At 50.0% G+C, this 13,497-nt stretch overlaps 1 protein-coding gene across 15 annotated transcripts in view; it reads left to right on the forward strand.

Annotated features, from left to right (window-relative positions):
* The window catches only part of sws (patatin like phospholipase domain containing sws), a 152,020-nt gene that overhangs the window by 128,840 nt on the left and 9,683 nt on the right, over positions 1-13,497 (forward strand). For all 15 annotated transcript variants that reach the window (XR_013311053.1, XR_013311054.1, XR_013311052.1 and 12 more), the window contains 2 exons: positions 2,447-2,534; positions 11,661-11,719. Coding sequence is in view for 10 of the 15 variants with exons in the window: in XM_077648357.1 (XP_077504483.1) it covers positions 2,447-2,534; positions 11,661-11,719 (147 nt within the window). In the remaining 5 variants the exon portion in view is untranslated. The remainder of the gene's footprint in view (positions 1-2,446; positions 2,535-11,660; positions 11,720-13,497) is intronic.

Below are 13,497 nucleotides of genomic sequence, written 5' to 3' on the forward strand. Positions count from 1 at the left end.
GAGTGGAACAACGAATGGATGTCAACTGCTCAAGCTTAAGTCTCATGTCCAGTCTACCTGCGATGGTAGTAGAGTGCGGCATTGCCTCTTGGTCTTCCTTCTTATGTGTGATCATTTCAGTAATAACAGCCTTAATCATGGCATACATGTATAGTGAGGTAGTGATTTGTTGTCGTGCTATGCCTAGCAATACACTGTCCAACTGCTTGCAGAAACTAGAAGACTGAAGCAAGAAAACTTGAAAAGGGGTGCTCAAGGTCCTAGAAAGATAAGCGGGAAAACTAAAAGCTGCTTGTTTTTAGCTTTCTCTTGTGTACACGACCTTAGATACATAGTAGTTACAGTTTAACTGGTCAGTTGATAAATGTATCAAGCGTACATAAGTGTAACGTGGCAAAGCTTTATGAATTAAAATTAAAGCAGCCATGAGTGTTGAACTTCTCCACCTTGCTTCCTCTTGAAGTAAATAGACTGAAAGTTGCAAGGTATTGCTTATATAGATCATTACAGCAGTGCACCAGAAAAATGCAGTTGCACTTTACTTATTTTTCTGCTCATTATTGATAGCATTGATTGGCTGCTAATTGGCTCATGTCAAGTCTTTAGCGCTCTGAATCTGAATCCACACAGACTTTCTTTCTTGTATCCTGGTCATTCTTTTACACCTCCAGAAACAATATCTGGTAGATAGGAGGCAGCTGCCATCAATGTAAGAAAGTGTGATTTAGCCTTTAAATTTTAAATTATGACTGTACTTAGGCCATTTACAAAAGCAGCCCTCTTTTCAGCCATCGTAGTGGTCTGACTGACATACTCCCTCTAGCTTGTAAAATTTGTCAAGAAGAAAATTGATTTTACCAAGTTCAGTAGTGTGTTGTAGAGACTAGTAAAAAATCTTTTGGATTGCATTTACTTACAATGCATAATATTTACTTGATTGACGATATGTTTGCCCAGTAAAACTTTTGAACATCCAGGGTTTTAACCCTTGAGAAGCTGGAGTGGTTGACGGCTATGCTAAATGAAAGCACTCATTATAAGTAATTTTACTAAAGGGTCAGAAATACTGTGAGGTCAAGAAAAAATTTGGGTTTTTTGAATGGCATATGAGAATTATGGATTTGTTTTGCCCATTTATTACCCACTTTATTTTGTCTTAAATGTGTGTTGTTGCATCTCATATGAGGGTTTTTTTTTTTTCAACCTCCGATGGCACTGCCACAGGGCATGGCAAATGAGCAAAGGTGGAATTTTGTATGCACGATCAGCATTCCATGTGTCATTACTCCCACCCCTTCTGCAACCAGTGCATCAGTTGGAGCTTCGCTGTGAGCGCATCGGCATTTACTTGAGAAGAACTTGTGCATTGAGTGGGTCGTGGTTTGCGAGAGGTGTAGGTTCATGTTTCTTAGCTGTCTGATTGGTGACTTCAATCTGAAAATGTGGTTGGGAGGGCAGTGTTTCAAAACTGCAGCACACTGCATGGCGTGGTTCAACACATAGATGGCGATGTTCTTTGTAGCAGTATTGGAAAGCTATTGTGCCGATGTGACAAGTGCCTTAACTGGCATGATGATTACGTGGATAAGGAGGTCATAGATATGGCTTCATACTGCAAGTTAACTCTACTTGGCATTCACAATTGTTTTTATTAAATATTTCTTATAATATCCTCTTAATGTTTTAATGTTTCAGAGTCAAGGCTTCAGTTATGTGTGAATGTGCAGAACAAATGTATGGGTGCTTTGCTTTGAGGTTATGTTAAATGCTTGCTTAATTAGTTCTGGTTATGTGGTATGGTTGGTGTTTGCAAGAAGTGTACACAGTATTGTGCATCATTATCGTAATGGGTTTTTAAATTTTTCCCCCCTTAACCACTGACTCGTTTGTGGTAAAACTGTGCATGGAGCTTGCACATTGCGGTAACTTTTGCTTCATAGTTAGTTTTACAACTGTACTTACCTGGTTCAACCACACGTGATACAAACCAGTTTTTTTCTGTGCCAAATTCGAGGAACCATAATCGCCAACGCCGAGTTGCCGCTGAAGATCAGCGGGGGCGCCATCTGTTGCCTGTAGAGGAAAGCGCAACAACTTGAAAGGCGCTGATGCGAGCATTGCAAGGTGCGCGGGTCCTGTGATGGCACCACCTCCACCCTTTGGTGGCAACCCACCGTTGGCAGCTTTCAGTTCGTCAATCTCGGCGCAGATTCTTACAGGTTTGCATCATGTGCAGGTGAACCAGGTAAGTACTGCTCTCAAACTTACTACAAAGCAAAAGTTACCGCAGTGTGCAAGCTCCACACACGATTTCCCCGCAAACAAGTCAGCAGTGAAGGGGGAAAAATTTTAAGTCACTACGATAAAGATGCGCAACTCAGTATATGTACTGAAGGTTCTGTCATAAACTCTGGAGTGTACCCAACTAAGGATCGCATGTGTGCAGGCTGGCAAGGAGGGCCGCCCTACCACCTTCACTGATCTGGCCGAGATGGTCTGTGCCATCAAGCAGCCCCAAAAAGGCAGGTCTTCAGGTATGTCTTATGGGGTCACTCTGCGTCCAGCCGGCCGGGAAGGCAAACTTCCGTGCCAGCTACACGCAGGCATTATTCAAGTACGCAACACGTTTCCCCAACCTGTGGCGCAGAGTTGCAGCCATGGCAGGTCCGGACGAAATAGGCAACGGCAGGGCATGCTAGGAAATATTTTATTATCCTAACGCGAGGCAAAGCACACTGCGGAAAAATATTCTGTCCATAAAATAGATGTTCAGTAACTCACCAGGTCATTGACGTCGACCGGCGTTGGGTTCGAAGGCCGGCGAGCAGCGAAAGGGTTCCTCGGGGCACTCAGGTCAGGTCTGGCAGCGAGAGACCGTTTCCCGCCGCGAGTTCCTCCTTTTATCCCCTCGGCATTGCCTCCCTAGCAGCAAATCGTTGCCGTCATGCTCAGGCATGCAACCCTCTCCGCAGAAGGCAGCCCGCTGCCGTGACGTCACGTCAGTGCTGGGGCGAAAATGAGCTGAGTCGCAGGGGTCCCTTCTCTCCACATTCCTGGTGGCCAGCGCGCACGTGGAAGTCACGATCGCCGCTGGTGCGGGGGACGGGGGGGGGATACCAGTGTATCCCACATCCTCCCTCCTTAAGAAGCCTCCCAAACACAGAAACAGGGACAACATTACTTGATCTGCTCCGCTATCCAGGGATCGAGGTTCAATGTTCTTCGGCTTCCACAGGTCCATCAGTTGACAGCCGCTCCATGCCCCCGCCGATCAGCTGCTTCGCTGCATAGAGTTGGCTTCGACGCTGTCGAAAGACATCTTGCTCCCTGTCTCGGTCTTCCGAGTGCGCGCTGCTGCGCCGTTCTGGTGAATTTGGACGACCGCCTGCTTGGCGCCGGCTGCGATGCCTTAGAGGCCAGGCCCATGGCTGCGCCGCCCTGAGGTACTGGGTCAGGTGGCTTCAGGGGCCAGGGTTGCGGCGCTTCTATAGTTGAGGCCGCGGTTGGGCTGCCCTGGCCTACCTGGTCAGCAGGCGAGGGCCCAGGGTTGTGGTGGTAATGGGGCCCCGGCAGGCGGTGGTGCACAATCGGCGGGTGGGCAGCTCCGATGCGATGTGGCAGGTAGCCGGGGTGGCCTGGTTATAGCAGGGTGGCGACTGCAGGTCGCGGGCGGTGCGTAGCGTCGGGCCTTGGGTGGGGCGCGTTGCCGAAGCTGGATGGTGGCTGGTAGTTGGTAGTGGAACGGTGTCATTCTGATGTGCCCTGCTTTTTTTCCATCTGCGCTGAAAAAGGTCAATACAGACGTAACCAGCTCCCGCAGCTTGTGCTACAAGGCTGTTCGACCCTCACGAGAGTCATGAGGGATAACGCAAGTCAGTCTTGCATGACACCAATTGGCATGAGCGGCCCGTACGTTCATGCATCTAACGAGACTGCCTGCCAGCTCACGCCCTCGCTCTAGGCTGCACAGGCAGATTCTATTCCTGCCTTGGGCACAAGTTATAGCAGGACGCAGGGTTCGCCGGTTGATCGCAGCGCTCATTATCCGACTGCGGCGCGGGTCGGGCTGTGTTCTCAACCCACGTAACGTTTCAGGTCGCATACGTGCACCGGTCCGCCTGTTGGTTTCGACCGCAATTCCTCGAGCCTGTAAACGAGCGAGGAAAGTTTCTCTCGCACGCGGAATGTCCCGATCAATTTCAGCGCCAACGAGGCCGCAAACTGTTTGCTAGCGTCGCTGAGAACGTGCTGGCGTCGAAGCACCAGATGGCCCACTTCGTAGAGAACATCCCGGTGTGAGTGGTCGTACTGTGCTTTCTGCTGCGCTAGCAGTGCTAGCAGTGCTCAGGTTGCAGCGAGCCTTGCGTAAGGCCTCCGTCATCTTAGCGCACAGCTGCGTCGCGTACTCAGCTCGTGCTGACGAAGCGACTGGCATCTTCCTGCTGTCCGATAGAATCCGGTCCATCGGATTTAGCAGCTCTCTACCCAGATTGAGAGAAGACGGTGCATACCCAGTCGAGCGGTTAACGGTCGAACACAAAGCAAACGCGATCTCCGGCAGATAGGAGTCCCAATCTTTGTGCCTCTCAGAGTACGCGACAAGCCAGTGCTTAACGTTGCGATTGACTCGTTCTGTGGTGTTCGACTGAGCATGATAGGTGGTCGTTTTCTTGTGCTTAATGCTGAGTGCAGCGCACGAATCAACGAACACCTTCGCAGTGAAGTAGGATGCGTTGTCCGTTATCAGCTGCTCTGGGAAACTGAACCTGGTGAATACGTCCATCAGCTTCTCCATGATCCCTCGTGCCGTCAGCTTTCTAAGGGGGAAAAGTTCAACCCACTTGCTGAAGTTATCCATGACCACCAGCATGAACTTGTTCCTACTCGGTGTCATAGGATACGGTCCCATGATGTCACACGCCGCGATCTGCCAGGGAGTCTGGCTGTTAATGGGGTGCGTGAGGCCGGGTGGTCGTCTGCCTCGGGGCTTCACACTCTGGCACACATGGCACGAGCGGGCGTAACGTATTACGTCCCTTTTCATGCCAAGCCAGGTAGCAAAGCGACACAACTTAGTGTAAGTCTTGGGGCCACTTGCATGCCCAGCGATGCACGAGTCGTGAAAGTAGCGTAACAGTGCTGCTCTCAGTGCTCGCAGTATCACCACCTTGAACGCCTCGCTTGTATCATTCTCGGAGGGGATATACCTTAGCAGGACGCCGTCAGAATTCAGCAGATACGAATCCATCGCGCTCACAGCACTACCAGCTGTTTCCAAGCGCTCCGCACCGATAGCAAAACCAGTTGTCTCCGTGTGCACGGCTACCCTGCCGCCCAGCTCCCGGAGCCCGTCGAACACCTTTGGACAAAACAGTTCCTTCTGCTGAGCTTCGAGCAGCTCCTTTCTGCTGAACATGATCCCCACAGAACTCGCATAGTCCACGTGGTTCACGCTCTCGCTCTGGATCAACGCTTGGTCCGCGTTCCTTACATGGGCTACGGCTCGGGTCTGTCCCTCACTCTCTCCGGCTGTTAGGTGGTCGGTCGCGTGACCTTCCTCGCTCTGGACAGGCGCTCGCTAGAGTGTGTCAGCCACAGCGTTGTTTTTCTTTTTGCGGTAGCGCACGGTGAAGTTGTAACGCTGCAGCAACAGGGACCAACGCACTAGGCGGCCGCTCGGCTCACTGAGTCGTCTCAGCCAGGTGAGTGCCATGTGATCCGTCTCGATCACAAATGCCACCCCATCGACGTAGTAGTCGAACTTTCGCAGAGCAAAAACTATCACAAGACATTCCTTGTCTGTCACCGGGTAGTTTCTCTCTGCCGGCGTCAACGAACGGCTTGTGAATGCTACCGGATGGAGGACACCTTCATGTTCCTGAAGCAACACTGCTCCTAAGCCCAGGTCGCTTGCATAAGTTTGAATCACAAACTCCCTGTTTAGGTCGGGTAGCTGCAACTCAGCCGTGTCAGCAAGCACTTTGGTGAGGTTGCGCAGTGCATCCTCTTGCTCGTGACCCCAACTCCAGCGCTCGCCTTTCTTCAAAAGCTTTGTCAGAGGTGCCTGCAGTGCTGCGCAATCCGGGATGAACTGGTGATAAAAGTTCACCATTTCCAAAAAGCGTCTGAGACCGGCTAGATCTGTGGGCGACGGAAACTTAAGCAAAGCTTCAAGCTTATCATCGATCGGCACAATGCGGCCTGTGTCAATCGTGAACCCCAACAGCGTTATTCGGGTCGCGGCGATCTGTGCCTTCATCGGGTTCAGAGTGATTCCCGCGGACCTCAGCCTCTCTAGGACGTCCCTCAAGTGGCGCAGGTGTTCCTCTAACGTTTTCGAGTACACCGCGATGTCGTCCAGATACGCGAGCGCATGTTGCCACTTCGCATCTCCCAGAACATTGTCCATTAGGCGCTGATAAGTAGCGGGTGCTCCTACCAAGCCAAAAGACATTCTCTTGAATTGGGAAAGGCCTCTGTGACAAGTGAAAGCAGTTTTCTCCTTGTCCCGCTCATTCATTTCAACCTGAAAGTATCCGCGGCTAGCATCGAGCGTTGTGAAGTACTTCGCCCCACCTAGGTTGGACACTAGGGAAGAAATGGTTGGTAGAGGGTACGCATCTTTTCTCGTAACCTCATTCAGTTTGTGGTAGTCCACACAAAGTCGATACGTATCGTCTTTCCTTGGAACCAAGACTACCGGGAAGCCCTAAGGGCTCTTAGGCCTCTCAACAACAGCAGTGTCGATAAGTTCATCTAAGGCGCTGTCCTGTGTTTTTCTATTCACAAAGCTAATTGGTCTAGGATTGCACTTAAAAGGCAGCGCGTCACCCGTGTCTATTCTGTGCCTGACTAAGGTAGTGAGGCCAGGGCGGTCAGTGAAAGTCACGTTGTATTGGTAGAGGAGCGATGACAACCGTGCCTTCTCCCTCTCCGTCACTCTGTTCACTTCCGACAAGGGGTGCGCTGACCTTCCCTGCACGGCAGAGCAGTTTTCTACCGTGTTAATCTTTTCTCTGCCCTCTCTCTCAGCGGCAATTGTCCACTCGTCTCCTGGTTCTCGGGCTGGCGGGGTGGATTTGTCACGGTCTGCCTCCGCTCGCGCCGCGTTCGGAGTCTGAATTGTCTGCGACGCCGCGGGCGCTTTCGCGAAAAGCTTTAGGGCGCCTGACGTGCGCTCCCTGTAGCCTCCGCTGCTGATGTCTATCACAATGCCTGTCTTGGCTAGGAAGTCTCGTCCAAGAATTACAGGAACGGATAGACAGGGAAGATGAACGAGCGACTTCGCCGCACGCGTCTTTCCCAGCGAACCACTATCCTAGCTGCACCGCTTGATTGTGCTGTGCCGCTCGCGAGGCAAATAGTGGTATCGCACTCTCTCAACCGGATTTTGTTCTCGCGGAGATGGCTTAACACCTCGTCACCGAACAAAGCAGCGCTTGCTCCTGTATCGAGTAACGCAATGAATTTCTTTCGAGCTATCGTTAGCTCAATAAACGGCGCTGACAAGTCAACAGAACTTCCTACGCGACATGCCAAAGGCGCTAGCAAACCAGCGTTTTCTGTGTACGACACGCGGGACCGAAGGTCGATCACCGGCGGCTTTGGCCGTTTCCCGACACTGTTTGGTCACGGGCGGGAGGGCGGCCACACTCGCGGGCGAAGTGCCCCGGCTGGTCGCACCAGTAGCAATGGTTGCCCGGGCCCCGAAGGCGCTGGTCGCCACGTTCCAGTCGGTCATCTCGAACTCGCGGCGCAGCTGGTGGGGGCCGCTCGTGCGGCCGCATGTCGGCCTCGCGATCTCGCCTCGGTTCGTTCCGCTCTGCGGCAGCGTGTGCTGTTAGCGACGTGTAGCTGAACGGGTCCAAAGCGCGGTCGGACAACTCCAAACCCCTTGGGACACGCTCGTCAGCAAACCGTGCTGACGCTTCAGCTCTGGAGGGGCTAGCAAACCGCAGGCGCAAACCAAAGGCGCTAGCAAACCGGGGTTCTCTGTGTACGCCGCCCGGGATCGAAGTTCGATAACCGGCGGATTTGTCCGTTTCCCGACCGTGTTTGGTCACTGGCGGAAGGGCGGCCACACTCGCGGTCGAAGTGCCCCGGCTGGTCACACCGGTAGCAACGGTTGCCCTGACCCCAACGGGCTTGGCAATGGTCGCCACGTTCCGGTTGGTCGTCTCAAACTTGCGGCGCGGACGGTGTGGGCCGCTCCGCGATATGCTGTTCGCAACGCGTAGCTGAATGGGTCCAAAGCACGGTCGGACAACTCCCAACCCCTTGGGACACGTTCGTCAGCAAACCATGCTGACGCCTCAGCTCTGGATGGACTGCGCGCTGAGCTGCCATTCCACGTGCAGCGCGGCTCAAGTGACAGCGATGCGGGTGGTGGCGGCTGATACGCACATGCAGAGAGGATGTCTCCCTGAATGTGCTTCGCCTCAGCAGCCAACTCATCCAAATCTCTGAACCTGACTCCTCTCAGGTAGGCCGTGAAAGTCGGGTGCGCTTGTCTCGTGACACGCTCAACTTTCTCAGTGTTCGTGGCGCGATGGTCAGCGAGGCAATAAAGTACGTCCATCGCTCAGACGTACTCTAACAGAGACTCATCGTGGTGCTGGGTTCGGAGCTCCAGCTCTTTCCTCAAACGCCACTCGTAGTTTGCGGGAAGGAATTCGTCGTGGAAGCTTGCGCAAAACTCCTCCATTGTCCTCACTCGGTTGCTGGCTAGTCGGTACCAGCGAGCCGCTTGCTCCGTCAAAGAAACAGGCACAGCACGCGCGAGCATTTCGGCGTCTGCGATTCCTGTCACTTGCTGATAATGCAGCAGACGGTACTCAAGGTACTCATTTGCTCCCGTACAGTTGTGGTACCTCGTGTAGGTAGGCAAGTCTATCCTAACACGTGGTGACTGGGCCGGGGCTTGCAAATTGTTTTGCAAAATGCCCGCTAGACTCTGCATAACTTGCATTGCGTTCTGCAAGAGCATCTCGGATGATTGCGGACTAACACCCTCAGAGTTTGGTGCAGCCGCTGATGGCGTCGAATGATGGGGCCTAGGTGCCTCATTGTCCGCACTGCGGAGTGGCGAGGCGCCCGATGTGGAGCCCCCCATACTAGGCCTGAGTCCTGTTAATGCGTCAGAGGATATTTCTCGGCTGTTCCACGTGGAACGCCAAGATTCGCAAATTCAAACCCTTCCAAAGGCGCGTTAAGTAGGGAGTTCTGGCTCTGTGCCTCTAGCTCTGACAGCATGAACAAAGACTGAAGGTCAGGTCTATCGGCTGTCATCCTTTGTTAGGGCGACGGCAGTCGTTTACTCGAACAATGGTCCCTGCTCAATTGCCTAGTTCGCCCCACGTTGGGCGCCAAGATATGGGGTCACTCTGCGTCCAGCAGGCCGGGAAGGCGAACTTCCGTGCCAGCTACACACAGGCGTTATTCAAGTACGCAACACAACACGTTTCCTCAACCCGTGGCGCAGAGTCTTAGCCAACGCAGGTCCGGACGAAATAGGCAACGGCAGGGCATGCCAGGAAATAGTTTATTATCCTAACGCGAGGCAAAGCACACTGTGGAAGAATGTTCTATCCGTAAAATAGATGTTCAGTAGCTCACCAAGTCGTTGACGTTGACCGGTGTTGGGTTCGGGGGCCGGTGAACAGCGGAAGGGTTCCTCGGGGCACTCAGGTCAGGTCCGGCAGTAAGAGACCGTTTCCCGCTGCGAGTTCCTCCTTTTAGCCCCTCGGGCATTGCCTCCCTAGCAGCAAATCGTTGCCATCATGCTCAGGCATGCAACGCTCTCCGCAGTAGGCAGCGCGCTGCCGTGACGTCACGTCAGTGCTGGGGCGGAAATGAGCAGAGTCGTAGGGGTGCCTTCTCTCCACATTCCTGGTGGCCAGCGCGCACGTGGAAGTCACGATCGCCGCTGGCGCAGGGGACGTGGGGTATACCAGTGTATCCCATATCCCACAGTCTCTGGCCACATAGTGTCCCCTGGTGTTGACAGTTGTGTGGGTGTTGTGAAGCCTGTTCTAAGGAAATGAGTAGGCTGGCGTATGGCAGCATTGCAAAGGGTACCTAGCAGCCATAGTGTTCCAAACACATCTCTGCCAAACATGTATGCTTGGGGATTGACCAAGAAAACATTCATTTGGTAGCTGTGGTAACGCAAGCTGCAAAACTACTGGTGTTGCTATGGCTATTGAGCCCCCTGCACAATGATATAGCTTTTGCTTGCTGTGTGCTTGTAGCATCTTTGAAGCTGGCAACAAAATCTAGATTTGATGGGACTGTTCATTTAAGCTCATATGTTAAAAAAAAAAAACAGGACTGCTTCAGAGTTAGTAGTTTGCAAATACCACAGCCCCAGCTTTAAGCTCATATAACACTGGACATCCTTTCTTGTCATTTATGAGCACTCAGAATTAGAAACAGTTGCAAGTGCTGTAGCTCATTTATTATGTGGCATCCTGTCTGCAAGTTGCTTATGTCAGCAGGAAAATTTCACATCAAATGCCAGCTCTGCTTGAGAAAGTGAGAACAGCAAAATTTAGCTGGCATTTGTGTTTGACAAGACTAATCTCATACTGGAGAAACAATTATGAACTTCTAGCCCCTTGGCAAAGGTTATGATTGAAAATTGAGGGAAAAGTTTTGCGACATCAGAAAATGCTCTGTAAAAGATCATGGAAGCTTTCACCAGCATTTACCATCATGGAGACACATATGTGGCTTTTATCACTGTGCACAAGTAGCTGTCTGCTTATGTTCCTCCAAGATTCTGTACCCTTGAATTAGATGCTTATGGAAAAAGTAAGCAAAGTGCTGGACTTGAACCGTAAGTTGTGCTGGTGGGTGCTCCCTTTAACACACTTTTTTGGTAAAAGATTTCTTGTAAACTTGAGTAGACAAAAAATTCAGCAAATATGTTGTGTTTACCTCATTAATGAGCTGGTGAAAAAGAGTTTGTCTCTCTGTATGATTACCTGCTGCAGCCTTTTGTCCGATCTTCATGTTTTTTTATTTTTCCGAACAAGAGCACCCTTCCAATATTCATTGGTGGCACTTTAGCCAGTGCCTCCCTATTTTCCCTTTTTCCCTCCTCCGATTTTCGAGTTTACTATTTGGAGAAACGCACTCCTCCCTGTTTGTGTCAAAGCCTTGCTCTGCTTATTGACATGAAGCCAATGATCATTTCCCCATGCGAAATATTGTGCCATGGCATGCATCCTGAAGCACTCCCAAATTTTTTGCTGTAGCCTTTGGTGCATAGATTATACCAGTACAAACTTCTCCTTCGTTCCACTGCAGAAGCGGCCAGTGACACAACACTTTTGGAGGAGCCCTGCAAGTATTTGCAATATCCTAATTATTGAAGTCTTCAGTGGGAATGAAAAAATACGTAGTATTAACTAGCGTATTGCCTTTTTCGTTGCTTTAGTTTAACGATTTTCGTTTTAATGTCAGTTGAGCAGTTCATGTGTGGCTACAGCTGTTACCTAATGTTGGCATAGGTGCGCAGAGTTAGGGGACCTGTATTTTGATAATTGCATGAAAATTAATCTCAAGTTTTCTGGCTCTGCTCAGAGTGGTGCAGTGGAAGCGTTCTTTTAGCATGCTTATACTTGTTGCTTATAGCAAACACATTTCATTTTTTCTAGTCTCTGATGAAGATGAATATGAATGTAGTGAACAAGATTTCATCACAGACACAGAAAAGGCAAGTGGTTTTAGCTATTTTCATATTGTCATATTTATTGTTACTTTTTTATTTCTTGCACTGGTTAGTGCAGTGTATCGTAGTATTGAATAAAACCAAAGTAAAGTATTTGCTCAGTTTCTCGAATATGAAGCATGATGACTTGCTTACATTTTTGCGTGTTTTCAACTGGTCTGCTGGTGTTTACATATTGCTCTGTGCAGGCAGTTAGAGGAGAAAAAAAAAGGTAGAGCATCATTGTATGTATTCATGTCTTAGCTGTTGCATGCTTTTTGACTTGGTCTGCTTTTCCAGTTTAGCTTAAAATATTTGGTGCATTGAACAACCGTAGTAAGTTGTCTGATTTTACACTACAGTTCAGCTATAGGTACAATCACGGACAAAAGTTTATGTGATGGTGGTTTATGGGAAAATATTTATTAATACTAAAGCAGTAGATGCCTATGTTGACGCCGGAAGTGTCCGCAAAATGTGTTGCTGGAAGTTGGTCCCCTGTGACGTCACTGGCTATATGACATCATCAGTCATATGATATCATGAGACATTAAAATAAAAATAAGAAGAGAAAATTTGGGTCTGGAATCGAACCCGGGTCGCAACCGCTGCCGTGTGCAGACAGGAGAGAGGAGGAATGATGGAAAGAGACGCGCGGCGCAAAATCGCGTCCGCCGAAGCAACGACGCTGCTTTGAGCAACAGATATCGCAGGTGCAGGAGAAATCCCAGCGATGTCATCACTGGTTGATCTCAATGTAACAGTATTCCCAAATATTCACCAAAATTTTGAGCAATCATTTGTCATACAGCATTCCGGGTGGTGCCATAGCATTTCTGTTTGCATATAGCTTACATGTTTTAGTCAAGTTGGAGGCTAGCTTGCAACAGGGGTTCGGACCGATGACATATACACCTTCAGTTGCATGCGTTCTGAGACTACATTTTCCCTTAAGGTGCGGTTGAGGTGTCCACCGAGATGTCGAGATGTGATGTGAAGTTGGAGGCTGGCTTGCGACAGGGGTTTGGACTGATGACATATGAGTCTTCAATTGCATGCTCTAAGGCACGGTGGAGAGATGTCGAGATTTGAGAGCTACTGCTACTTTCCTTTCCTCAAAACGCCTACATTCCTTCTTGTAAGCAGACTTAAGTGCCCTCAGAATTTATTTTTTTTTTGCATGTTCAGGGAAAGAAGGTCACTGAAAAGCACAGAAGTATGAGGGGGCATGTGTGCTCCGTCCTCTGTAAGAATAAGTAGCTGGCTAGCTAGCAATGCAACAAAGTCATTTTTTTTTCTCACGAATTCATCTCCTTCAGACTTCAGCCTATAACAGGGGGCCATTTCAGCTGTAATTCTGAATTTGCGAGGTCACAGGGCTGTGTTTTGAGTTGTCGATTTATGGTGGTGTCATTCTTGTATTGCTCATTGCCTGTGCAGTGAGTCATTTCAATGACAGCTGTGCACTCAGGTGTTTCCATTGCGTGCTCACTCAAACTGGCTGAGTAAATTTAATTTATAATGGTAATAGTGTCACAGCACTTCATACTGTGGCTTACAACTCAGTCGTAAATGAGCTGTTCATTGCTTTTTAAGAAGTCAATGCATGTATAGGGCAGGTTTTCATCGCTTAGGGTAAGCACTGTTTCAGTGTTTAGTCTTTGAATTGCATTCAGCAGGTGTGTGGTACCCACATGACATAGACAGGAAGTGGCCTTCATTTTTTTTTTTGTTACTTCTGCTTCCACTACCCGTGGCCATCTTCATGTGCTGGAAATAACAAA

The sequence above is a fragment of the Amblyomma americanum genome, chromosome 1, assembly GCF_052857255.1.
Source record: "Amblyomma americanum isolate KBUSLIRL-KWMA chromosome 1, ASM5285725v1, whole genome shotgun sequence".
NCBI lineage: Eukaryota > Metazoa > Arthropoda > Arachnida > Ixodida > Ixodidae > Amblyomma > Amblyomma americanum.